Source organism: Bubalus bubalis, chromosome 5, assembly GCF_019923935.1.
Source record: "Bubalus bubalis isolate 160015118507 breed Murrah chromosome 5, NDDB_SH_1, whole genome shotgun sequence".
Taxonomy (NCBI): Eukaryota; Metazoa; Chordata; class Mammalia; order Artiodactyla; family Bovidae; genus Bubalus; species Bubalus bubalis.
In genome coordinates, this window is record NC_059161.1 from 39,415,370 (window position 1) to 39,443,051 (window position 27,682).

The 27,682-nt window shown below is 47.1% G+C and overlaps 1 protein-coding gene across 2 annotated transcripts in view; it reads left to right on the forward strand.

Moving 5' to 3' along the window:
* TNFRSF8 (TNF receptor superfamily member 8) overlaps window positions 1-27,682 on the forward strand; it is a 73,954-nt gene that overhangs the window by 13,609 nt on the left and 32,663 nt on the right. For both annotated transcript variants that reach the window (XM_025285908.2, XM_006076783.3), the window contains exons 2-6: window positions 5,572-5,659; window positions 12,877-12,993; window positions 21,879-22,028; window positions 25,358-25,451; window positions 25,820-25,977. In XM_025285908.2, coding sequence (XP_025141693.1) covers window positions 5,572-5,659; window positions 12,877-12,993; window positions 21,879-22,028; window positions 25,358-25,451; window positions 25,820-25,977 — 607 coding nt within the window. The remainder of the gene's footprint in view (window positions 1-5,571; window positions 5,660-12,876; window positions 12,994-21,878; window positions 22,029-25,357; window positions 25,452-25,819; window positions 25,978-27,682) is intronic.

Below are 27,682 nucleotides of genomic sequence, written 5' to 3' on the forward strand. Positions count from 1 at the left end.
TTTTTCATTTTTAAAATTTACTGCTCTTAGAAAAAAATTAATTAATTTTTGGCTATGTTGTGTCTTAGTTCAGCCCATAGGCGTCTCTTTAGTTGTGGCATGGCCTTAGCTATCCCAAGGCATGTGGGATCTTAGTTCCCTGACCAGGGATCAAACCTGAGTCCCCTGCATCACAAGGCAGATTCTTAAGCACTGGACCACCAGGGAAGTTCCTGGACCTTTTTTGTTTTCAAAATGGGCAGCCTGAGGACCAGATACTGGGAGAGAACTGGGGACACAGTGAAGCTCAAAATCTTCTGTGATTAGTTGCTGTGTGACTTTGGGCAAGTAACTGCACTTCTCTGAGCTGAAGTTTCCTCATCTGTAATGTGGGGTAGTGATATGGCCCCAAAGGGCTGTCTCAGTCATGTCTGACTCTTAGTGACCCCATGGACCGTAACCCACCAGGCTCCTCTGTCCGTGGGATTTCCCAGGCAAGAATAACTGGAGTGGGTTGCCATGCCCTCCTCTAGGGGATCTTCCCAACCCAGGGACCGACTCATGTCTCTTACATCTCCTACACTGGCAGATGGGTTCTTTACCACTAGGGCCAACATTCACATGTGCGTGCTAATGCTAAGTCGCTCCAGTTGTGTTCAACTCTTTGCGACCCCATGGACTGTAGCCTGCCAGGCTCCTCTGTCCATGGGATTCTCCAGGCAAGAATACTGGAGTGGGTTGCCATGCCCTCCTCCAGGGGATCTTCCCAACCCAGATCTCCTGCACTGCAGGTGGATTCTTTCCCATCTGGTTCACCAGGGAAGCCCCTCAGAGTGCTAGGGGTGGCCTAAAGGAGGTGATGTGTGGCTCATAGTTGGGGAAGAGTGACTTGTAATGCCATGGATGCCCTCTCCTCTGTGCCGCCCCCTCTCCACTGACCCAGGGTAAGGTGGCGGGAGATGAAGGATAAGCATTTGTGCTCCCCTCCGCCGTGCCCCTGGGCCCTGGGGAGAGTGAGCAGGGCCATGTCCCCCTGAGTCCATAGCTATCAGTGAGAGGAGCAGGCAGGCCAGGAGGGGAAAACCCAGACCAGGGCCCCAGAATTTCCCTCACACTCAGCAGACTTGGCAGGGCTGAACCCTCAGCTCCCCACTGCCCGCAGCTCCCTGCAGCCATAGGCTTCCAAGTGCGCACGGTGAGATGCTGCAGGTCAGGGAGAAGCTTGGGCTGTCCTGGCAGATCTCGGCCCCTAGAGAGTGCCTGGTGCCCCCAGTTTACTTGAGAAAAATGAGATTCTGCTGGAGCAGAGGGCTGGGCACAGGTGGCACACAGAATGTCCCCAAGGCCCTGGGCTTTGGGTAACATGAGACAGACAAGTGCTGTGTGACTGGTGTTTACAAATGTAGGTTATGTTTATTATTTCAAATTTATGTGGCTACACTTCAGATGTGCAAATAAAGAAGAGAAGAAGAACATAATTGACATTCCCTGTGTCCGCCTTCCAGCCACACTGCCTCCTTGCTGCTCTGTGCCCATAGCAGAGTGTTCACGTATTATTTCATTGTTCCCTCAGGTGGAAAGAAGAGTAGGGAATCCCCTTGGGCCAGCCAGGCCTCTCCCGGCAGGTCAGTGGTTTCTGCTTTCTTCCCCCAAACCAAGAAAGCCCCTGCTTAATCCATCCCATGAGTGGCCACCTCCTGTCTGCCAGCCTCCATCTCCTCGAATGCTGAAGATAAAGAGGTGGGACACAGCTCCCTCCTTCCCTGTCTCCCCCACCTCCCTCCCACGCTCCCTTCCTGGAGCTCCTCGTTATGGGTCTTCCCAGAAACCTGCTTCATGCTCCCCTCTTGTTCACCAGGAAGGACGATGGTCATTCCCCCAAACTTTCATGAACACTGCCTAATGAAAGGGCTTAGCTTTCAAGGAGCCCTGGAAACATGTGGAAGAGCATCGTGAAAAACGCCTATTCCTAAGAATTCCTTGGTGGTCTGGTGGTTAGGACTCAGGGCTTTCATTGCCGTTGGCCAGGGTTTGATTCCTGGTCGGGGAACTAAGATCCTGCAAGCCGTGTGGTATGGCCAAAAAAAACAAAAAAAGCCTATTCCTGAAAAAAGTAAATCTTGGTCCCTACTTCACACCATGCACCAAAGTGAAACCCAAATAGAAAAGGTTAAGTAATACCATCCAGAAGACAACGTAAAAGAATATCTAACTGGGGACTTCCCTGGTGGTCCAGTAGCTAAAATCTCTGAGCTTTCAATGCAATGGGCCCAGGTTCGATCCCTGGTTGGGGAACTAGATTCCCTTGAAGCAACTAAAGATCTCACGTGCTACAGAGAAGATTGAAGACTCTACATGCTGCACCTAAGACCCAACACAGCCAACAAACAAATGCTAAGAAAATACCCACTCCAACCCTTTAAAAAAAAAAAAAAAGAATATTTAAATACATTGGGCAGGCAAATGCTTCTTCCATAGGACATTAACAATAAAAGAAAAGATTGATAAATTGTACTTCATTGAAACTGAGGACTCTATTCATCACAAGACTCCTTTAAGAAAGTGGAAAGGCAAAACAGAAGGTAGGAGAAGATATTTGCAGCACATGTATTCAGAAAAGACTTGCATCCAGAATATATAAAGAACTCCTACACATCAGGAAGAAAAGTCAGATAATCCAATTAAAAAAAAAATGGCTAAAAGACCTGAATAGGCATCTTACAGGAGAGAATATTCAAATGGCTGATAAACATGTGGCAAAGTACCCAACATCATCACTCATCAGAGAAATGCAAATAAAAGATCAATGAAACGCCACTATAAGCTCACCCAAATGGCTAAAACTTTACAAACTGACAATACCAAGTGTTGACAGGGATGTGGAGCAATTGGAACACACACACTGCCATGAAATGTCAGTTAGTACAACTTAGAAAACTGTATGGAGAACCAATCAATGCTGAGCATACACATACTTTATGACCCAGCAGTTCCATACCTAGGTATGTCTTCAGCAGTAATGTGTGCACAGGGCTTTCCCTGTGGCTCAGGGCTGAAGAGTCTGCCTGCAGTGTAGGAGATGTGGGTTTGATCCCTGAGTCAGGAAGATAACCTGGAGAAGAAAATGGCAACCCACTCCAGTATTCTTGCCTGGGAACTCCCACCAACAGAAGTAATCCATATGATTGCAAAAGTGTTGCACAGTACTTAGAAACTAAAAAACAGCAACACAACATTGTGTACATACGTGCACCAAAAATATTGGTATAAGAAAGTTCCTAGCAGGGTTATGCATAACGTTCAAAAAGTGGAGACAACCCAAAGGTCCATCAAAAGTAGATTAGATAAAGTGTGCATATCCATAGGTTGCAATAGTGCAAGGCTGCCGGAGTCCAACTCCAGCAGCCAGGGATTCAACCTGAAAAGATGAACGGTGTCGGCGAGAGAAATGAGGCAGCCTCTCGGTTTTCTTTTGGACTGCCTGTTTATTTCAAGTTTAAGATTCTCTTTTATACTTTTACAAAAACATTAGGCCAGAGGTTTGACATTTTCATTTCCGCCTCTCCCAGATTTATTATCTCCATAAATCTTGTTGCTCTTCAGATTTCCTGCTTCAGTGATTCTCTCAGAATCAGCCTTATCATCTATTATCTACCTCTTCTAATGTATCGTATAGTTAACTTGTGATTACATTGTAACTCATGCTACATTCCTCAGTTTACTACTTATCTTCCTAAGTCCTGTTTGCCCCTAACATCCTGAGCTCACTATCTCTTAAAAAAGGCTTCTAGCTATAGTGTCTCTAAAAATTCCTAACTTCTATAAGCTATAGTAAAATATGCTAACTTTACAACATTCCTTAAATCTTTAACTTCTAACTATTTTAATTATTTCTAAGCCCCAAATTCAGTAAACTCCTTTGCCATAAACATTCTCTTCACAAATAGGCTTCAGATATCAATCCCTCCTATGGCCTCAAGCTTACGGCCTATGTGCTCATCTTGGAACTCTTTTGTAAAAGTCCTTGAACAAATGTCAATGATTAACTTTATGAATTATTTTCTGAGCACAGCTGCAGAAGGCTTTGTGCCTTCTCATGCTCCTCTCAAGAACAATAAGCACCTTAATATTCCTTTTCAGTCAACTCAACCGAGGAGAGGAAAGGACAAGTCAGAATTACAAGGCCTAACTCCTTCATCCCGGGATCCGTGCCTGCGGAATGAGGAGAGGGGGCTGGGGGCCATGCCTCCATTTTGTCAGTAATGCCTAACGCGGCTCCCGACGCAAGGCAGTGAACTTGAATGAATGGTTACTATTTGCAATAATGCGAGTGATTCCCACATTAGAATTTTGAGTTAAAGAAGCCAGTTGTCAGGGTGTGTGTGTTTCTATCCAGGTGAAGTATAAAAGCAGACATCATGTGTCTCTGGGTGTAGAAGTCAAGGTAGCAGGGGGTCTTCCGTGGTGGGAAGGGGCAGGAAGGGGTTCTGGGTACTTGTGTCTTGTTTCTGGATCTGGGAGCTGGTGGCAGAATTTGTTTATGCTGTAGAAATTCAGTGCATATGTACTTGAGACCTGTGTGATTTTCTGCATGAGAGTTAGACTTCAACAAGCAAGTTTACCAAAGATTATTTTTTGAAAGGATATATGTTTTTATTTCCCTGGAGGAGAGCATGGCAAACCACTCTAGTATTGTTGCCTGGAGAATCCCATGGACAGAGGACTGGCAGGCTGCAGTCCATAGGGTCTCACAGAGCCAGACATGACTGGAGCGACTTAGCGTGCATGCACGCACATGTTTTTGTTTTTTTTTTTAATTTATTTTTTAAATGTTTATTTTAAAATTTATTTTTGGCTGTGCTGGGTCTTCGTTGCTACTCGGGCTTTCCTCTGGTCGTGGTGAGTAGGGATAACTCTCTAGTTGCTGTCTGTGGGTTTCTCATTGCAGTGGCTTCTCTTGTTGCGGAGAATGGGCTCTGGGGCACGTGGGTTTCAATAGTTTCGGCATGTGGCTCAGTAGTTGGGGCTCCTGGGCTCTAGAGCACAGGCTCAATAGTTGTGGCACATGGACTTGGTTGCCCTGAGGCGTGTGGGATCTTCCCAGATCAGGGATTGAACCCATGTCTGCTGCGTTGGCAGGCAGGATTCTTTACCAGGGAGCCACCAGAGGAGCTCTTTTCAGAGATTCTTATTGCTGGGCCCATGCTGGAGGCCAGGTAGGAGGCGAGTGAATTATTCTCTGGGAGATGGGATAGGGACTGGGACCTGGTGGAGGAGGTAGGGATACTGGTCCAAAGAGGCTGAGAGAACTTGCTGATGGGTTGGGTGTGAGCACTAGAGTAGAGGGTCAAGGGAGAAGTCAAGGTTTGGGGTCTGAGTTACAGAAGGCTGGGGATGCCACCATCACTCTAGGGAAGACCAAAGGTGGAGCAGTTTCGAGGGAGTTTCTGTCCTGACTACTATAACATGGGGTTCCATTTCAGGCCTGGTCTTGACAGCAACTGGATACCAGGCCCCCTGGGACCTGAGGGGCAGGAGGGAGGGTGGGGGTCTGGCACCCTCCTGGACTTACCAGTGTGCTTCATGCTCCAGAGGCGAGCCCCTGAGGATGACTGTCTTGGAGACCTCAGCCGCTACTATGACAAGGCTGCCAGGAAGTGCTGTTACCGCTGCCGTGAGGGTGAGTGGGGGTTGCTGCAGTGGCGACGAGGGGGATTTTGTCCTCAAGTTACAACCCTCTGGGGAGACTGGTAAGTGGGAACTACCAGAGTCAACATCGTCATTGTCATTGACTGTGGGTTTCTGAAGGCCGTCCCTTTGTAAGTTTTTGTTTTTAATGACTGTGTGCATGCTAAGTCACTTCAGTGTTGTCCGACTCCTGGGGACCCCAAGGACTATCGCCCACCAATTTCCTCTGTCCATGGGATTCTCCAGGAAAGACTACTGGAGTAGGTTGCCATGCCTTCCTCCAGGAGGTCTCTTAATTACTACTCTTTATTGAACGTTCTGGCTTCCCTGGTGTCTCAGTGGTAAAGAATCCATCTGCCAATGCAAGAGACGTGGGTTCTGTCCCTGGGTCAAGAAGATTCCCTGGAGAATCTTTACCCACTCCAGTATTCTTGCCTGGGAAATCCTATGGACAGAGGAGCCTGGCAGCTTACAGTCCAGGGGGTGGCAAAGAGTCAGACATGACTGTGCAACTAAACAACAACACTTAGACACTCGCTGCACGTGTACTGGTCTGGGGCCTCAGGTGTGTTGCGTCATCTTATCAGCTCCTCATGATTATCCTTTACTGTTGCCATTTTGCAAATGAGGGTGGGGATGCTGCAAGGTTAAGCAAATTGCCCAAGGTCAGAGAGATAGAAAACAAGGGAGCTGACTGCGGCCAGATCCCAGGGTTCCGTGAACCCCAAAGCCTGGGCCATCGACACCCCCTGACCACCCCTCATTTCCAGGCCTACAAGCCCTTTGCAGGCCTCATCTTTCCTGTTCTGGGAGCACGTTTGTCCAGGGCTGCCAGGACTACAGCTCTCTTGGGGGCAAATCTCCCTGCCCAGAGCTCACTTCCTGGAAGGCTTGCACCGCGCCCTCCCCCCTCAACACCCTATCCCCAGCACAGTGATGGGCATAAAATGTAGATGACAGGCACCATCAGAAAATCCTTCTGGAACAGAGATGAGCCTGTTTGCCCCACTCTGCAGATAAGTCTAAAGGTCACAAGGTCATAAGACATTCCCATCCTCTGTGGTTATCACAAGTCCCAAAGCATATCCAGTGGCCCTAGCTGGGTGGAGTCATGAGATGAAGTTCAGCCATGGTCTCTGATATCTGGGAACAGGGACTCATGGGGGAGGAAAGATATTCATTGTTATGTCAGCAGAGGGCATGAGGGGCAACTGCGCCTACACTCTGAGGACAGCAGGCTTACACTCCACCCAGTGCAAGACAGGAAGTGGGCAGGGGTCTGCAGGACAGGTAGAGGGGCCAGCATTGCTGTCTGGAGGATGGTGACAGGCCCTGGTGCCCAAGATCACCAAGGCTGTGTGCCCTGAACTGGAAGTAACCCTGCTCAGTCTGTTCCTGTGGGCTCTTTACTGCACCAAGAGGGCAGACTCAACCTGTGCTCAGCCCACCCAAGGACAGAGAGAAATGTTGTGGGAAAGAATCTGATATTTTTTATTTCTAAAAAATGATTGTAAGAAGTCATTGTAGCAGAAAAAGTAGAACTCTATTGGACTTTCTTGCCTTTATTTTATGGTTCAGTGTTGTTTTGGAACATACATAACAAGTGGGGCCCCTTGCTTTTTAGTACTTGGAACTTTACCCACATAGCCACATATGAGGGGTCACATATGGCCCGTCAGCCACACAGCCACCCACCCATGTACATGCTATCCTTTCCCCCACTCACTAACCTGTCCATCCCTTCCTCTTCTTGTCTCCTTCCTCCTATCCTCTCCCTTCCTATTTTTGCTGCCACCTATCCCACATACATCTACCCATCTGTCTCAGTCTGCTCAGGCTGCCGTAACAAAATACTGCAGACTGGGGACTTAACAACAGACTTATTTTCTCATAGTTCTGGAGGTTCTCAAGTCCAAGATCAAGGTTCCAGCAGGGTTTGGTTTTGTTTCTGGTGAGAAATCTCTTCTTTGTTTGCAGACAGATACTTTCTCATGGCAGAGAGGGAGGGAGGGAAATCTCTTCCCCTTCTTACAAGGCCACTAATCCTATCTGATCAGGACCCCACCGTGTTTACCTCATTTAACCTTCATTACCTCCTAAAAACCCAATCTCTAAATATTGGGTTGGCCGAAAGTTCATTTGGGTTTTTCCACAACATTGTCAGAAAAACCCAAATGACCTTTTTGGCCAACTCACTACATTGGGGGGTTAGAGATTCAGATATGGATTGAAGGAGTACACAGTTCAGTCCATAGCACTGGACCCCCTCCCCATTCATCCCTAATCTATCTCCCCACCTTCTCCCATCCCCCTTTTATCCACTCTTCCAACCACATCCATCCAACAGTTATTTATTGTTCATTCTTACACTGATGTCACTTATCACCTTTCCAGCTTTTTCTCTCTTGGCCTTTCTACAGGAACTGCTCTGCTTGGTGTCCTCTGAACCTACTGTATGCTTTCAAGTTCTGGGCCATTGTACATGCCTGTCTGCACCCAGGACGCCCTCCCCACTACCTCTAATCTGCCCTCCTGGCACCCTTCCCTCCACAAAGCCTTCCCCACCAGCCCAGGTTATGTGGCCGGTTGTACACCACATCTTCCCAGGGAGGCAGAGGTTAACGTTCCTGGGTGGTGTGGCCCACAGGGCTCTGATTTTCCATAAGACCCACAATCCCAGCTACAGGGAGAAAGACAGACACTTCCTTTCCATGCCCTCCATTCCCTTTGGCACCAGCCTGGCTGGGCTTTGATGAGGAGTGAGTGGAAAGAGCGGGTGATATCCCAGTCCCTGGCTCCCTCTACTTAGATGCTGTGGAGGGAAGAGGGGTGCTCCCTCTCCCCACATATTCCCTCTCTGAGGCCCAGTGACTGGGGTGACTGAGCACCTGATGCTGGTGTGGTGGGCGGGGCATTTTGCTGGAGTTTTATTGACCTTGTGCTTCCGGGCATGCAAGAGAGGAAAACTGAAAAACCCACAAAAACCCCTTCCTCTGTCTCTCGGGGAAATTTCTGACATTTTGCCCGCCGCCTGCAGTCTGCCCTCAGCTGTGTATGGGGGCAGCTTGGTGGAGGAAGGAAACAGGGAGACCTTTGAGACTGAGAAACGATGTCGTCAGGTCTCTCCTCCCACCCAGGCCTGTTATGCCCTTTTTAGCATCCTTGACAGTTGATCCCCAGCCCTCTGCTTACACACTCCCCAGTGGCAGGGAGGTCATTCACTTGATTCATAATAACAGCCACAGTTATCACTGGTGAAGCATGTTCTGTGCCAGTGCTGAGCCCGGTAACCATCTGAGCTCACTGAGCCCCGATAGGAAACCCAAAGAGGAAACTTGCACGTGGCGGGGGAGGCGGGGTTCAGGGATTTGCCCATGGTCACGTGCTGGTAACTGGCTCAGGCGGGGTCATCTAGCTGACTAACTAGAACCCTGAGCTCTTCCCTCCTATTTGGCACTGACCCTGAGGCATTCACTGAGGGGAGGAGGCAGCGTAGGAGTTGGCCAGGGCCAAGGTGGGGAGAGGGTGTGCTCTGGTTAGAGGACAGAGAATATGCCAAATCCAGGAGTGAGCAAGAATGGGCATTCAGGAACTGGGAGGGGGGCTTCCCTGGTGGCTCAGTTGTAAAGAATCCACCTGCCAGTGCAGGAGACACAGGTTCCATCCCTGATCCAGGAAGATCCCACAGGCCATGGAGCAACTAAACCCCTGCACCACAAATACCGAGCTTGTGCTCTAGAGCCCAGGAGCTGCAACGACTGAAGCCTGAATGCTCTAAAGCCCATGCTCCACAACAAGAGAAGCCACTGCAATGAGAGGTCCATGCACCGCAACTCGAGCATAGTTTCCGCTTGCTGCAACTAGAGAAAAGCCCAAGCAGCAACAAGAACCAATACAGCACGAAAATAAATAAATAAAATTATTAAAAAAGCAACTTGGAGGGGCTGAAAAACTGAAGAGCCCACGTGGGGGCTACCCCCTTCCTATTCTGCATCTTGCTTTCTGGATCTCTCCCCTTTTGTGCCCAGGCTAACCTCCTCATAGGAGGCGCCTCCCCAGGCTTGGGGGAGCGGGGACAATGTGAAGCCAGGCCTGGTGTTAGGCAGAGAGCAAGGTTTGTTTGGGGCTGGGTGGGTGAACCCCGTCTTGTCCTGGGGGAGCTGAGGGTTTCTTCAAGGAGGAGGCAGCCTGCCCTCCCTGCTCTGGTTGAGCTTGGCTGGCCCTCAGTCCCCTCCCCATTTGGGCTTCTCCTTTAGGGCAATGGGGGGACGCCCGACAAACATCTTCCAGCTCCAGTTCCAAAGCACAAGAAAAAAGCATCTGATGGCTCAGATAAGGCCAGAGTCCACCTCTGCTCTGGTTCCCCAATGACAGAACTGCCTTGGACCACTGCTAGCAGGGCAGGGAGTGGGGGAATGGGGGCAGTTCTCCAAGAAAGGCAATCTGTGGGCTGAAAAGTCCATCCGAAATGTGTCTCTGCTGCACCAGGCAGTTAGCATCTGGGAGCCCTGAGAACATATTCCAGGGGACCTGACTTGGTTGGAACATGCAGGGGGGACTTCCTGGAGGAGGGGTCCTGAGGATGAGCAGGAGTCGACCAAGGTGGGGAGTGGGTATGCTCTGATTAAAGGACAGAGAATATGCCAAGGCCTGGAGTGGGCAGGGATGGGCATTCAAGATCTGGGAGGGGCTCCATTTAGCTTGTCAAGGGTGTAGTGCTCAGTGGTAAAGAATCCACTTGCAATGTGGGAGACGTGCATTCGATCCCTGGGTTGAGAAGATTACCCTGGAGCAGGAAATGGCACCCCACTCCAGTATTCTTGCCTGGGAAATCCCATGGACAGAGGAGCCTGGTGGGCCACAGTCCATGGGGTCACGGAGCCTGACATGACTTAGTGACTAAACAACAAGAGTGTGAAGGGGGCTGGGGGAGGGGAGGGCGGAGGGACTGGCAGGCCAGACTCAGCAAAAAGCGGTTCTCTGTGTGGGAGTTTCTGCGGCCAAAGCAGCTGCGGCCGGGTTGCCTGACACTGAGCCAGAAGTGAGAGGCGGTGACGGGAAAGGGAGGACAAACGCTGAGAACATCTGGAGTCAGAAAGGCGCCGTTCAGAGACTGGGAGCATCAGCACAGAGGGACACTTGGGAACCAGTTCTAAGAGCCAGAACAACGCCAGACGCTTTCTTAACCATTTGGTTTCTTTTTTTCAACTTATTTTTTAGTCGGAGGAAAATTGCTTTGCAATGCTGTGTTGTGTGCATGCGTGCTAAGTCACTTCGGTCATGTCTGACTCTTTGCGACACAATTAAAAACCAAATGGTTGAGAAAATAGCCCTGACATACATACACCGTGCGTGTGCCTGCTCAGTTGCTCAGTCGTGTCCGACTGTTTGCAACCTCCTGGACTGTAGCCGGCCAGGCTCCTCTGTCCATGGGGTTCTCCAGGCAAGAATACTGGAGTGGGTTGGCATTTTCTCCTCCAGGGGATCTTCCTGACCCAGGGATCCAACCCACATCTCTTACGTTTCCTGCATTGGCAGGCGTGTTCTTTACCACAGCACCACCTTGGAAGCCGTGTGTTGGTTTCTGCCATGCTGCTGCTGCTGCTAAGTCGCTTCAGTCGTGTCCGACTCTGTGCGACCCCATAGATGGCAGCCCACCAGGCTCCCCGGTCCCTGGGATTCTCCAGGCAAGAACACTGGAGTGGGTTGCCATTTCCTTCTCCAATGCATGAAAGTGAAAAGTCAAAGTGAAGTCACTCAGTCGTGTCCGACTCTTAGCGACCCCATGGACTGCAGCCCACCAGGCTCCTCTGTCCATGGGATTTCCCAGGCAAGAGTACGGTTTCTGCCATACAGCAGTGTAAGTCAGCCGTAAGCATATATATATGTCCCCTCCCTCTTGAACCTCCCTTCCTCCCACCCCCATCCCACCCCTCTAGATTATCAGAGCACAGGTTGATCTTCCTGTGTTATACAGCAGCTTCCCACTAGCTATTTTACACATGATAGCTTCCCTGGTGGCTCAGTGGTAAAGAATCCACCTGCCAGTGCAGGAGACGCAAGAGACACAGGTTCGATCCCTGAGTCAGGAAGATCCCCTCGAGTAGTAAATGGCAAACTGCTCCAGTATTCTTGTCTGGAAAATTCCATGGACAGAGAAGCCTGGCAGGCTACAGCCCAGAAGGTCGCAAAGAGTCGGACACGACTGAGCGACTGAGTGTGCACACACACGCAGGGTATGTATGTCAGTGCTGCTTTCTTAACTGTTTGATTTTGTATTCTAAAAGTGGTGCTCAGGGGAGAAGATCTAAGTGGAATATGGGAAAAGAAGAAACAAAGTGAATAAACACGCATCATTCTTCTGCTGCCTGAGCTCCAGAAGCTCCAGCATCATTTCTTCAGCCCCCGTGGCCTTTCTGATCTCTGTACCAGCTGCATCTGTTTCTCCCATAGGGGCCTCTGCCCTGGCGGCTCCCTCTGCCTGGAATGCTGTGCACCCCCCCACCCCACCCCCGTCTCCTTCAGTCCCTCTGGGACTCAGCGGGCCCCCCTCCTGCTGTCTCACGCTATCACTCCTTCCCCACTGCCTTCCTCTCTTGGAACTCCTGTTCTATATTCTTCCAAGGCTGTCTCCACATTGGAAACCCACTTTCTTTAATTTAAAAAAATTTTTTATTATTTTTCGGCTGCCCTAGGTTTTCGTTGCTGCACTCGGGCTTTCTCTAGTTGCAGGGAGGAAGGGCTACTCTCTCGTTGCGCTGCGGGGGCTTCTTATTGCGGTGGCTTCTCTTGTTGTGATGCAAGGCCTCTAGGTGCTTGGGCTTCAGTAGTTGTGGCAAACGGCCTCAGTTGCCCCATGGCATGTGGGATCTTCCCAGACCAGGGATCAAACCCATATCCCCTGCATTACAAGGCAGATTCTTAGCCACTGGACCACCAGGGAAGTCCCTAGTCTAGATTCTTTTGGTTGTAACAAACAGCAGCCTAACTCACTTAAGCCCAAACAAGAGAAAAGAGAAATAATTGATTCAATAACAGAGGGGTCTGTGGTGCCATAATTCAGGGCTGAATGATGACCTCAGGAGTCCTTTTCTCTCTGTCTATGTCACCTCCTACTCGCCTCCTTCTGAGGCAGGCCCTGCCTGTACCCCAGCAGCAATGACCCTCCAAGGTGACCTGACCAGGAGCATCTCTGCTTCTCTTCCCCAGGGTATTCCCCGAAGCAGCTGTGCCCAGAGGGGTCCCACCACTGCGAGAGGCAGTGTCTGCACGATTATTACTTGGACAGCAATGACCGCTGCACAGCTTGTGTGAGCTGTTCTGGAGGTAAGGGCTGTATCTCTCCTCCCTGGCTCCTTCCAGGGAGGATGGGGGGCCTTGGGGGTGGGAGGGAAGCAGGGGAGGCAGAGGACCTGGAAGGTGGGAGGTGGCAAGAAACAAGATTTGGTGCTTGTCCTCTGAATCAGCCCCCTGGTGCTTCAGTTTACCTCTCTGCATCTATGAATTGATATCAGCTGTGATATTTTGCATCCATACTTTTTTTTTAATTGGAGGATAATTGCTTTACAATGTTGTGTTGTTTTCTGCCGTTGCTGTTCTTCAATCATTCACTCTTCTTGACCCCAGACTGTAGCACGCCAGGCAGATCTGGCTTTCACCATCTCCTGGAGTTTGCTCAAACTCATGTCCATCGAGTCAGTGATGCCATCCAACCATCTCATCCTCTGTCGTCCCCTTCTCCTCCTGCCTTCAATCTTTCCAAGCATCAGGGTCTTTTCCAATGAGTCAGTTCTTTGCATGGGTGGCCAAAATATTGGAGCTTAAGCTTCAGCATCAGCCCTTCCAATGAATGTTCAGGGTTGATTTCCTTTAGGATTGACTGGTTTGATCTCCTTGCAGTCTAAGGGATTCTCAAGAGTTCTCTAGGGCCACAATTCAAAAGCATCAATTCTTCAGTGCTCAGTCTTCTTTATATCTAACTCTCACATCCATACATGACTACTGGAAAGATCATATCTTTGACTCTATGGACCTTTGTTGGCAAAGTGATCTCTCTGCTTTTTAATACACCATCTAGGTTTATCATAGCTTTCCTTCCAAGGAGCAAAGGTCTTTGAATTTCATGGCCTCAGTCACCATCTACAATGAATTTGGAGCATAAGAAGGGAAAATCTTCACTGCTTCCACTTTTTCCCCTTCTATTTGCCATGAAATGATGGGACCAGATGCCATGATCTTAGTTTTTTGAATGTTGGGTTTCAAGCCAGCTTTTTTGCTTGCTCATCAAGACGCTCTTTAGTTCCTCTTCATTTTCTGCCATTAGTGTGGTTTCTGCCAGACAGCAGTGCAAATCAGCCATAAGTCTATACGTATCCCCTCCCTCTAGAGCCTTCCTCCTGCCCTCCTGCCCTCCTGCATCCATGCCTTTTAGAGACTTAATTATTGATACCATGTTTCCTCGATGGAGGGATGTACACTTATATATTGTGTTGACTCTGCTAAACCCCAGGGGAAGATTCTTTTCTTATCTCAGCTTTACAGTGAGGAAACCAAAGTTTAGGGAGGTTAAGGGCCTTTCCAAAATTACAATGCTCTGGTTAATGGGAGCGCTTGAGTTTCAGCTACTGGTTTGACACCAAGGGCTGTGTTCTTTCCCAAGACCACAGCGCTTCCAGGAGAACATTTTCAATAAGTGCTTTTATTGTTAATTTCTTATTAAGGGTAGTGAGTGTGGTTTGTGTGCTATCTCATATTTGTTTGTTGGGTTTTTTTTTGTGGGGGGAGGATGGGGAAATTTGTTGAGATTTCTTCTGGCCTAATACATTTTCGTGGTCTTCCCTGGTGGCTCAGCAGTAAAGAATCCATATGCCAATGCAGGAGACATGGGTTCACTCTCTGCGTCAGAAAGATCCCCTGGAGAAGGAAATGGCAACCCATTCCAGTATTCTTGCCTGGGAAATCCCATGGACAGAGGAGCCTGGTGGGCTACAGTCCATGGGGTCGTAAAGAGCAGGACACGACTTAGCAACTGAACAACAACAAATAAGCTTTCATACTGTTTAGTGCGTTTAGTGTGTTTGGGGAGAAACGCATGTTCTGTTTGTTGTGTACAGAAGTCCGTGTGTACCGGTCTGATCAAGCTTGTTAATACTTAGGTTCTTTTAATAAGATGCGTCCTCATTTATTTTGTCACTTTCACAAAGGTTGGTTTCTGAGACAGATGTGTTAAAGTCTGCCTCCCAATATGCTTGGTTTTCATCAGATTTTCATAGTGCTCTATCTGTTTTTGCTTCATAAGTGTCAAAGCTATGTTATTAGGTACAGTGTGCATGAGTATCATATTATCCTCGTGGGTTGGACCCTTTATCAACATGAAATACACCTCTCTGTTTCTTATAATGTGTTTGCCTTAATTTCTGTTTGATATTAAGATTGCCATTCTTCGTTTATGTTACCATTTCTCTGATATAGCTTTACAATTTTTAAAATTATTGACGTCATTTTATTAAATGACAGTTATATGCATCCATCATAAACATTCAAGCAGGAACTTCCCTGGCGGTCAGGAGTTCTGACTACACTTCCAGTACTAGGTCGTGGTTCCATCCTTGGTTAGGAAACTCATATCCTTCATGCCAGGGTGTGGCCAAAAAGCAAACAAAAACTCCCCCCAAAACAGCAACAACATAAAAATTCAAGCGGTACACAAGAGCAAGGAAGAAAGCCAGTCAGCGGGTGACTGACACCTCTCTCCCTCTCTGTAGAGACAATGGGTTGGTTCGTAGCCAGACAAATTATACAAACACAGAAAGAAGGAATCTTCAAGAGGATGGGATCTTACTGCTTATGGAGTGAAAATGATTATCTTTAACTTTATTCAAATATTTCAGAGGAGGAAGGAAAGGGAAGAAGCTAGACTATCACAAGAGATATCACAAGGGTTTAAAAAAAACCCTCTGAAATTAACAGAAAAGGTTATGAAAATCAATAAGCAGTTAGGAATCATTGAAGGAATGACTGTCTCTTGTGGTAAAGTCATATTCTACTTGTTTCAATTTTGGGGTAGCAGAGACTCCCTGTAGTGAAAATGAATGACTTGTTGGCCTCCGCATCCTCTTCCTGACTTTTATAGCTCACATTATTTTTGTTCTGCATAGTCTATGATGTTGATCTTCTTTTCTGTAGCTCTAAGTCCACGCTAGCTTTACTTTGTTATTTAAATTTATCCATTGTGCACGATGAGTCCATTTATCACAGCTTCTCATTCCTGAATTTTTCATTTTGATTTATCACTTGATTGGTTAGGTTTCACTGTCATGTGGACTTTTCAGGGATTCTTTTACACCTTCCTTGACTTCTTTCATGTTTGAAAATATCTGTCTCTAAACTGGAAGGACCACCTGGACAGGTATAATATTATCCTGGGATATATTTTCTCTAGAACTTGGTAGGATAGGTAGGATAGGTGTCTTCTTGTGGTAAATAGTGCTATGGAGGCATTGCCCTTAAAAATATGTGAGCTATTTTCAATTATCTTTTGATATTGATTTCTGATATAATTCCATAGCGATAAGAGAACAGACACCTTTAGACCATGAAATTTTTGCACCTTGTTTTATGTCTCTGGATATATTTCAGTGCCTCCTAGTTTATAGTCTATGGGATCTCGAATAGAATTTATATCCTACTGTTGTGTGAAAATTGTATAAATCTTAATTATGTTTGAAGTGGTTCATGGTGCTTTTCAGGTCTACTATATCCTTCTACTTCTCTGTATAGTCATTCTATTAATTTTTGAGAGTTTGATATTGAAACTCCTTCTAAAAATCTTAATTAAAATCTACTTAAAAAGTATTTGTAATATATAGTGGAACTATATAAAAGACAAAGACACTTTGAAACACAATGTAAAAAAAATATTGCTGTGAAAGATTCTGCAATCAGCTTTTTCCTCCCACCTTTGTAGGTGACTCCGAGAATCATTCTTTCTCTATTCTTAAGGATCAAAAACTTAGCCAGAATATGCCGTGATATTAATTGTTTGCAAACAATTCTTCCTGGTATCTGGTATGTCTTTTCTATCTGCAGATTTAGTTCTTCACTTCAGGGGAATTTACATGGATTTTCTATTTCTGCTCAACAGATACATCTCAATGTTAACTTGACGGATGCCAGTTATTCTTATGTTTGATCGTTTTGCTTTTCCTCCTTGTCCATCAGCTTCATCCATTGCATTAATGTCTGCCTTTTTACCCTGCATTCACTGGTGTTTTTTCCATCTTTTCTCTATGCCATTAACTCAATTTTCCACCTGATCTTTTTTATTTCTTGCTGCCCAGGTATCATAGGGCCCCCAGGATACTGGTAGTCCACTTACTGAATTTCTAATGCTGGTGCTGTGCACCTCAGTTTATTTTCTTTTGCACTGCAGTCTTCCTTCTTACTTCATCCTTTTAAAAAAATCATCTTTTTTTTTTTAATAAAAAAAAGCTCTTCCTTTCTTGAATTTATATTCTTATTGTGTGTTAGTTGCTCAGTCGTGTCTGACTGTTTGTGACCCCAAGGACTATAGCCTACCAGGCTCCTCTGTCCGTGGAATTTGCCAGAAAAGAATACTGGGGTGGATTGCTATTTCCTTCTCCAGGGGATCTTCCTGACCCAGGGGTCAAACCCGGGTCTCCTGCATTGCAGGAAGATTCTTACTGTCTGAGCCACCAGAGAAGCTATATTCTTATTAAGTTCCTTGATAGTGTGAAGCACTCCTGGGATTGCTTATTTGTTGTAGACTGGGTTCTTTGTCCTTGCAAACTATATTCCTATCTTGTTTAGCACTTTCTCTCTTTCTTGTCTTCTCTCCTCCCTCCCTTCTGTCGTCTTTCCTGCTATAGCACATTCACATAGTTGCCATGTTATATTTTTCCTTCTTGCTCAAGCTTAGCCATGGCAGCAACTCTGTCCCTGACACAGTATGAGGGATCTCTCCTTTACACCTGCCCCACCTCACTGGGCTCGTGCGTCCTCCCAGCTCAGAGCTTCAGCTGAGCTGTATGTGCTTGGTTGCTCAGTCTTCTCTGACTCTTTACGACCCCATGAACTGCAGCTCGCCAGGCTCCTCTGTTCATGGAGTTTTCTAGGCAAGAATGTTGGAGTAGGTTACCATTTCCTTCTCGGGGGATCTTCCTGACCCTGGGATCAAACTCACATCTCCTGCATCACAGGTGGATTCTTTACCTTCTGAGCTATCGGGGAAGACTGGGAGTTAATTCTGTTTTTTTTTTTGGCTGCACTCTGTGACTTGCAGGATCTTAGCTCCCCAACCAGGGATTGAACCCAGGCCATTGCAGTGAAAGCATAGAGTCCTAACCACTGACCACTAGGGAATTCCTGAGGGTTACCTAAAAATAATCATGGTAAAATATACATAAAACTTCTTAGTTTAACCATTTAAAAGTATACTGTTGAACACTGCTGTATTTAAAATGGATAACTAACAAGGACCTATTGTATAGCACATGGAACTCTGCTCAATGTTATATGGCAGTCTGGATGTGAGGGGGGTTTTGGGGAGAATGGATATATGTATATGTATGACTGAATCCCTTTGCTGTTCACCTGAAGCTATCATAACATTGTTAATCTGCTATACCCCAATACAAAAGAAAAAGTTTAAAAGGAAAAGAAAAGTGTACTCTTCAGCAGCATGAAGTACATTCATATTTTTGGGTGGCCATCATCATCACCTAGCTCCAAAAATGTTTCATCTTCTGCAACTGAAACTCTGTCCCCATTAAATACTAGCTCCACATCACCCCCCAACCACAAGCCTTTGAAAACTACCATCCTACTCCCTGTCTTTATGAATTTGACTACTCTAGGATGCTCACAGATGTGGAATCATACAATATTTATCCTTCGTGACTTATTTCACTTAGCATAATGTCTTCAAGGTTCATCCATGTTATGACATGTCAGAGTTTCCTTCCTTCCTAAGGCTGAATGAAAGTCCACTGGACGTATCTACCACATTTTGTTTAACTGTTGATGTCCACGGACATTTGGGCTGTTTCTGCCTTTTAGCTATTGTGAATATTGTAGCTATGAACATATTTGTACAAATATCTGTTCAAGTCCCTGCTCTCAGTTCTTTGGGGTCTACATTCAGCCGTGGAATTGCTGGATCATGTGGGAATTGTATGTTTAATTTCTTGAGGAATCTTGAGTATTTCTTTTGAAACTCATTTTAGGAGCTCCAAGGACCTTGGTGGGGGGTCAGAGAGCAGCCAGAGATAGGTATTGTCTGCTAGACAGGCAGGGGGTCTGCCTTCCCTTCTGTCAGAGTCTTTATCAGGCTCTTGCTGCATAGAAAGGGGTGTATCCACTCCTAGGGCTTCTGCTCATTCCTCCCACTTGGCCTGGCTCCTGGAATTGGCAAGTCCAGGCAGTCTTTTCCACCTCTGCCCAGGCCTGTGACATTAACGGGCAGGCAGCTACTCAAAGAGTTTTGTTTTTTCTTTAGTTTTCCATGGATGTCTACTCACTGCCTTTAGTTGGCTTCTCCAGATTTTTGAAAATTGTCAGGATTTTATTCTCTCCTGAGTAAAGCTTCTGGGGTTCAAGTGAGAATGAGGAACAAGGAAGAGAAAGAAAGTGTCCTGAAATGGTTTTAGGGGCCAGGTGTAGGGGAGGGGATGTTTGTCATTGTTGCCCACATCCCATTGGCCAGAATGAAGTCACATGACCACCCATCCAGCCTCAAGGGAGGCTGGGAAATGTAGTCTTTCTCCAAGCCCATTTGAAACAGAAATGGGGAACACAGTCATTGTGCCCTAAGACGATTCCTTGTCATAGCTATAATTTCCTTTTGTCTCTCAGAGGATATTAAGTGTATCTATTCCAAAGGCGTGTTCTGTTTTCTCTTTTATCTGTTTTCTTGAGTGTTAGTTCTGTTTGAGTTTGGGGCTCTTTTTTCTTGGTGCTGGTTTTCTTTGATTTTTGTTGACTTCAAGCTCTGCACCTGTTATCTGATGACCTGGATAGGGGTGGGAGGTGGGGAAGGTGGGGTGGTGGTGGAGGGTGAAACCTGCTTCCAAAGGCAGTGAAGGTGAGCGAGGTGCTGGGCAGGGTCTGCCAGAAGCTGCTCCTCTGGGTCTGCAGGGTCCCTTCCTCCCCCCAGGGCTGATCAGCTCACCTCACCTGAGTCTCCTTGGGGAGATGCTTGGCTTCTTAGCTCTGTGGCATGAATGGATGAGCAGTGTGGGTGAGGGACCTAGCTGGGTAATGCCGTCACATTGCTTGTCAGATTCCTTCCCTATCGCCCCGGCCATGCACCCACTTGGAGACAAGCACCAGAGCCTCTTCCAGCATAATCTTCTTGGGTATATTTTGGTCTGTGGTCTCCTTTTTCCATCCAACCCCATCTGCCTTCCTTGTTCCAGGAAGTCCTCATCATTTCTGGTTGACCGGGGATGCCCCTTCTTGTTTTCTCAGGGATATTTGCATTTATTATTATTTTTACCAGTGATGTTTTTTTAAAGATAAAACTCATCATTTAAAGTGTACAGTGCTGTGGTTTTATATTCACAATGTGGAACCACTACCACTATCATTTCCAGAACATTCCCTCCCCCCAGAGAATTCCTTTGTGATAACCATAAATGGATTATATCTTTTCAAAATTGTGAATCACTATGTTGTATCCCTAAAACATATAATATTGTATATCAGCTTTATTTCAATAAAAAACAGAAACCCCTTAGCTCCTAATTCTCCCCTCCTTCCATCTCCTGGCATTCACTAATCAACTTTCTGTCTCGATGGATTTGCCTACTCTAGACATTCCATGTAACTGGAATCATGCGGTTTGTGGCTTTTAGTGTCTAGCTTCTTTCACTTTATGTAGTGTTTTCAAGGTTTATCCATTTGTAGTGTGTATCAGTACATCATTCTTTTTTTATGGCTGAATAATATTTTATTATATGGCTATAGCACATTTTCTTTATCTGTGTATCAGTTGATGAATATCGGGTTGTTTCTACTTCTTGGCTAGTATGAATAATGTTAGTATGAACATTCACAGACAAGTTTTTGAATGGACATATGTTTTCAGTTGTCTTTGGTATGTCTCTAGGAGTAGAATTGCTGGATCATATGGTAAATCTATATTTAACTTCTTGAGGAATTGCCAGATTCCTTCCCACAGCTCTGTCCTACTTTATATCCCCACTAGCATTCTAAAAGGATTCCAATTTCTCCATATCCTCACCCGCTAGTGTCACTGTCTGACATGTATATTCTGTTGTCCTGGTGGATACAGTGTGGTCTATCCTTGTGGTTTTGGTTTGATGACTAATGGATGGATCTGATGACTCATGACGTTGAGCATCTTCTCATGCACTTTCTGGCCACTTGTGTATCTTCTCGGGGAAGGGTATTCTCCATTTCTCCATTCCTTTGCCCATTGAAAAAAATGTAACAGACTTGTTTTGTTTTTTTTTTTTTTAGTTTTCAATTTATAGAAAAACTGAACAGGAAGTACAGAGATTTCCCACTACTCCCCAGTGTTATTAACACCTTGCGTTAGTGTGGTACATCATTACAACAGGTGCACCAATGTTGGTGTGTTATTAACTGAAGTTCACAGCTTACATTGAGGTTCACTGTTTGCATTGTAGATTCTAGTTTTTGACAAACTTATAATGTCATCTATCCATGGTTGCAGTAGCATACGAAATAGTTTCACTGCCCTAAAAATCCTTGGTGCTCTGCCCATTCATCTTCCCCTCCCTCACCCCGACCAAACACTGACAACCACTGATCTTTTTACTGTCTCCCTAGTTTTGTCTTTTCCCAAATGTCATGTAGTTAGAGTCACAGTAGGTAGCCTTTCCAATTGGCTGCTTTCACTTTGAAATATGCATGTAATATCCCGCCCTGTCTTTTTTGCGCATTTTAATATTGGGATATTCATTTCTTTTTAATATCATTTTTGTGATCTCCAGGGATGTGGGCTAGGAGGTGGAGGCTACCTCATGCAGCCTTCTTGCCCTCATCTCAGGAACAGTTTGGAAGGAAGAGCGGGGCATGCCAGCTGCCCTGCCCAGCGGAAGACCACAGCAGTGTCTTCCCTCATGTGCTGGACTGTCCATGGTGCTTTCTGGGTCCCTTCCCTCACCCTCTTTGAGTTCCCAGTGACTTTTCTCTGTGTCCCTTAGACCTTGTGGAGAAGAAGCCGTGCTCGAGGAACTCCTCCCGCGTCTGTGAGTGCCGGTCCGGCATGTTCTGTGGCACGTCAGTGGTCAACTCCTGTGCCCGCTGCATCCGCCACTCTGTCTGCCCAGAAGGGATGGTTGTCAAGTTGCAGGGTGAGTATCCCCACCGCCCAGGACCATGATCTCTGCTGATGCCACCCCACCCCCACCCTGACCTCCCACCTCCTCCTTCCTGAGGGACAGAAGACATCTCCTATCATGATGATGCCGAGGATGCACCCAGAGGCCCCAGTGGTCCCTTCCCTGCACCTTAGTTCCCAGGCTCAGAAAGAGTTCCAGGCACTGCCCTGGCTGGAGGAGGTCTTGGGTTGGCTTGAGGCTTGGGGCAGAAATTCTCTGATGCTTGATAAGCAAGAAAGAACCCTGAAGTTTCTGTCCTGGCATTTCCCAGAATATCAGAGCTGGTTTCCCTGTTTTGGTCCATGCATGTGCCATGCTTCTCCCTCTACCAGGCCTTCGCACATGCTGTTCCCTCTTTCTGGGACACCCTTCCTTCCCTGTTCACCCAGTGAACTCAACTCTGCCTTCAGCCGTCCGTCCAGACATCACCTCCTGACCTCTCACAGATCACGTCTCCTTCCCAACACGGATGCAAACACTGGCCTCTGTCTCAGTGTGGTCAGTGCTTGTCTCCCTCTCTCCCAGTAGCTTCGTGAGGGCCAGGACCATGCTCAGCACATTCACAGTCATCTCCCTGTGAGGCGCGGCATCTGCTCTTCAGAGATGTCTGTCGACTGATGTGACCGGGAGATCAGAGCTGGGGGCGGGTGGAGTTCAAATCTGGTTGGATTCACCCTACTCATGCAGAACCCTCAGTAGACAGATCCTCAGAAGCCTGCCACATGCAGGCAGGCGAGGTGCATGTATGCATGCCAAGTCACTTCAGTCCTGTCTGACTCTGTGCGACCCAATGGACCGTAGCCTCCCAGGCTCCTCTGTCCATGGGATTCTTCAGGCAAGAATACTGGAGTGGGGAGCTGTTCCCTTCTCCAGGGGATCTTCCCAACCCAGGGATCGAACCCGCATCTCCTGTGTCTTCTGCAATGGCAACTAGTGCCACCTGGGAAAGGGTTCTGAACTGGGCATCAGATACCTGGGATTTTGTACAGCTTTGCATCTGTGGGGTGTGTTCCCAGCCCTCTCTGGGCCTCGGTCTCACCTTCTGTAAATGAGGAAGTGTAACTGGAAGGCCTTGCATGGGGGCTTTTCTTGCTTAGAAGCTCTTCCCTAAGAAAAGCTGCTGTGAGTTCTGTTGCTGCTGCCTGTGGACCAATTCTGGCTCTCTCAATGGCATTCCTGCATCTGCCACACGGTGGCGCCAGAGGCCTCTCTTTCCTGCCCCCCAGACTGCTGCCCAAAGCCGTACCACTGGCCATCTGTGGTCACTGAGCACTTAAAATGTGGCCAGTCACTTGAGATGGGCTGTCAGTATAGAATATGTGCTGGATTTCAAATACTTAGTACACAGAAAGTATGCATTTCGTTATTTCTTATGTTGATTTTTGTTCAGTCTCTCAGTCGTGTCGGACTCTTTGCGACCCCATAGACTGCAGCACGCCAGGCTTCCCTGTCCTTCACTATCTCCCAGAGTCTGCTCAAACACATGTCCATTGTGTCGATGATGCCATCCAACCATATCATCTGCCCTCTTCTCCTCCCCTCAGTCTTTCCCAGCATCAAGGTCTTTTCCAATGAGTTGGCTCCTCACATCGGGTGGCCAAAGTATTAGAGCTTCAGCTTCAGCATCAGTCCTTCCAATGAATATTCAGGGTTGATTTCCTTTAGGATTAACGTACTCTTGCCTGGAAAATCCCATGGCTGGAGGAGCCTGGAAGCCTGCAGTCCATGGGGTCGCTGAGGGTCGGACACGACTGAGCGACTTCACTTTCACTTTTCACTTTCATGCATTGGAGAAGGAAATGGCAACCCACTCCAGTGTTCTTGCCTGGAGAATCCCAGGGACGGGGCACCCTGGTGGGCTGCCGTCTATGGGGTCGCACAGAGTCAGACACGACTGAGGTGACTTAGCAGCAGCAGCAGTTTATGTTGATTATCTATTGGCATAATTTGTGTCTGACTCTTTGTGACCCTTTGGACCGCAGCCCTCCAGGCTCTTCCGTCCATGGGATTTTTCAAGCAAGAATACTGGAATAGGTTGCCATTTCCTCCTCCAGGGGATCTTCCTGAGCCAGGGATCAAACCTGCATCTCCTGTATTGGCAGGCAGATTCTTTATCTGCCAAGCCATTGGGAAAGTTCATATTTTAGATATATTGGGTTAAATGTATTGCTTAATTTCACTTGTTTGTTCTTTACTATCCAAAATGTGGCTACTGGAAAATTTAAAATGGTGACTTGTGATCCACATATTTTATTGAATAGCACTGCTTGTAAAGCACTCCATCCTTTGGCTGCCAAACCCTGGCTCGATTCCTCTGTGAGAGTTCCCACCGAGTAACTCTCAGGGCCTCAGTCTCTCCAGCTATAGAATGGAAAGTAATTTCTGCCTCAGGTGGAGCTTATAGCTAAGTCTTATCCTAAGACCTTGTACCGACTTTCTCCTCTGAAATTCTCCAGACTCCATAAGGCTGTATTAGCCCCATTTTACCAGTGAGGAAATTGAGGTTCAGAGATGGCAGGTAATTGCTTACGATCACAGATCTAGTCCAACGTTTGAACCTTATGCTCAAGTCTTGTCACCCCAGCACAGTGCAGGTAGATGAGATGAGTCAGCCTCGCTCATAGCCACTTCCACCAAAACGTTCAAACTCAGGTCCACTTGATTGAAAGCACCATGTTTTCTTCTCCGCTTTGCTTCCACCCAGTATTCTTCAGAACTCTTTGGTTTGCAGGTCACAAATTATTTGGTTCATGTAATTGAAATTTTTCTTTGTGAAACTTCAGGTATGGCTGGATCCAGGAGCTCTGTCTTTTCTCCGTCTCTGATCTCTACCCCCCTGTGTGTTGTTTTTCCTGTAAAATATCTACCAGAAGCTCCAGACTTGCTTTCTACTCAACTCCAGTGGAAAATCTGCTTCTCCTTCCCATATTCTCAACAACAAAAACAAAACCTTGAAGTTGCTTCTCATAGACATGGCTTGGGTCATGTGCCCACCCCTGACCCAGCCCATCATGGCCACAGGAATGGGATGGATCGATTGGTGCAGCCCGTCCCATGGCTATTCCTGGAAGTGGGAGTGGGGTGGTCAGTCCATCCCAGCTCCTTACCACAGACACTGAAATTGGGAAGTGTAATTCTCCTGGGAAAACTGGGCTACTTTACCCCAAAGGTGAACAGATGCTGGGCAGGCACAAAGAGCAGATGGCCGCTGTGTTTCTCTGGGTTGTGGTGGCAAGAGGTCTGCTCCTGGAGTCTCTGGCTCCTCAGCACCAAAGCTGAAGGCATCGCTGTCCTCCCTGCAGGCACAGCGCAGAGGGACACCGTCTGTGAGCCGGGTCCCCCAGGGGCCAGGCCCAACTGCAGCGCCAGCCCACAGGACTGCAAGGGCCCCACCAGGTGACTCTCAGCCCCGCGCTATCCAGCTGACCCTCGTGTGGGGCTGTCCCACCTGATAAGAGACCCAGGGCATTGTGGGCTGGGGATGTGGGTGGGGGTCAGTCCAGGGTATCAGGAATCCAGGGGGCCTCTCTGCTGAGCAGAAAGGTCATTGAGGCCCTACTGTGTGCCCAGCCTGCCCTGAGCACACAGGAGACCCAGAAGGACAAGAAAACACAGGTCTTGCTCCCAGGATCTGACAGAGGGCCTGCCAGAGGCTGTGGGCAGAGTCTGGGGGCCCCTTCTCTATAGAAACGGCTATCCCTGAGCACAGATTCCCCCTGCACCATCAGAAGAATTGCCAGTCCCATCTCTGGCTTCCTTCCCAGTGGCGCCATCCCCCAGGCCAAGCCCACCCTGACCTCCCCAGCAAGCCCTGGTGCCAGGACCATGCTTCTTGGAGGGGACATCCCTCTCGCCCCAGAAGATGCTTCTAAAATGACTCCCAACTCCAGCTCCTTCGTGGTGAAGCTCAATCCAGATCCAGGTAAGCTCTCCAGAGGAGCCAGGGGCAGTCTCCAGGGCCATGGTGTCCAATGGGTGGAGTACGGTGTGTGGGGTGGTCAGGGCAGTCACTAAGCCAGTATGGGGAGAAGAGGATCTCAAGGCCTTCTGGGACTGAGACCTTCAAGGGCCAGAGTAGAGAATGGAAGGACTCACTTGTTTCCTGGTTTGGGTACCAGACACTGAGGTATGCTGGGGCAGCAGAGCAGGCCCGTCTCTGCAGGTATCAATATGATGCCCGCCTCTAGTTCCCATGGCAACAGATTAGGGTCCCCATTCACTCCTGTTTATTACCCGATAGTCTTCCATTGTACGTGAATGTATAAGAATATTACATTTTGTTTAACAGTTTTTGGATATTTGTGTGGTTTCTCCTTTTTGGCTGTAGTGAATAATGAAAAACAAGTCTTTGATGAATATGTTTTCATTTCTCTTTGTTTTTTTGAATTGATCTCTAGGACTTCTTATAATTCTGGGTTTGAGCCCTTTGTCTTAGTTGTGTTTAAAATCTCTTCTCCCACGCTGCGGCTTGCCTTCTCATCCTCTTTATGGTGTCTTTTGATGAAGAGGTGTTTTTAATTTCAGTGTAGTCAAATTGATCCATCTTTTCCTTTATGACTAGTGCTTCTCATGTTCTGCTCCGCAAGGCTTTTCCTCCACTGAGGTCTCAACAACATCCTACATTTATTTCCTAAGGTCATTACTGTTTTGCCTTTGTTTAAAGTGTCCCTATGAATATCCAGTTGAATCCACACCATTTATCAAATCAATTGTCCTTTCCTCACTGTTTTAAACTCCATCTTTGTTATAAATCAAGGGTCCATATTTGTATGGGTAGGATTATCTGCTTTATATATAGTCGTGTGTGTACGTTAATCCCAACAGCCTAATTGATCCCTCTCCCCATTTGGGTCTTCTTTAAATTCTCCCAATAATGTTTTATTATGATTTGTGTAGAGATATTTACATCTTTTGGTTAGATTTATACGTCTTTGGTATTTTTGTTGATAATACAAATGATATCTTTTTCAATACTTCATGTACTAACTTTTTTATTGTTAGTACTAGTTTGAACTGTGTGAAATGCCAATATTTGATTATTTCTGTCCTATCTAAACAGCAATTTCATGTGGTTCAGTGCAAATATATAAACATTCAATTGATTTTGATATAGTGACATTATATCCAACTATCTTGCTAAAATCACTTATTCCTTCTAATAATGTACCTACAAACTCTTCGGATGCTCTGTGCAGTCCGTGGTATCATCTGTCCACAAGTGCTTGATGTCTTCCTTTCTAACCTTGCTCCTTTTGTTTCTTTTTCTTGCCTTGTTGCATTGCCTATGATCTATGGGACCAAACTGAATAGAAGTTGTGATGGTAGGCGTATCTTTGTTGAACTCAAAGAGAGAGTGGCTATCAAAGTTTTGAGCTGGGCAGTGACAGAGCAATGAGACTGGGGAGAGGACTCTGGCAAAGTGGAGGGGCCAGAAACAGGAGGGTCATTTTGGAGGCAGTTAGTGCTCTTTTCCTGTGTGGCGTTAGACACATCCCTTCCCTCTCTGAGCCTGAGGACTCCCTCTGAAGGACTACTTGCCATGTGCAGAGTTTGGGAGCTGGTCATGGAGCTGGAGGGCTTCAGTGATGGAGGGTGGGATAGGGTGAGGGTGAGGCCTCTGCCAACAT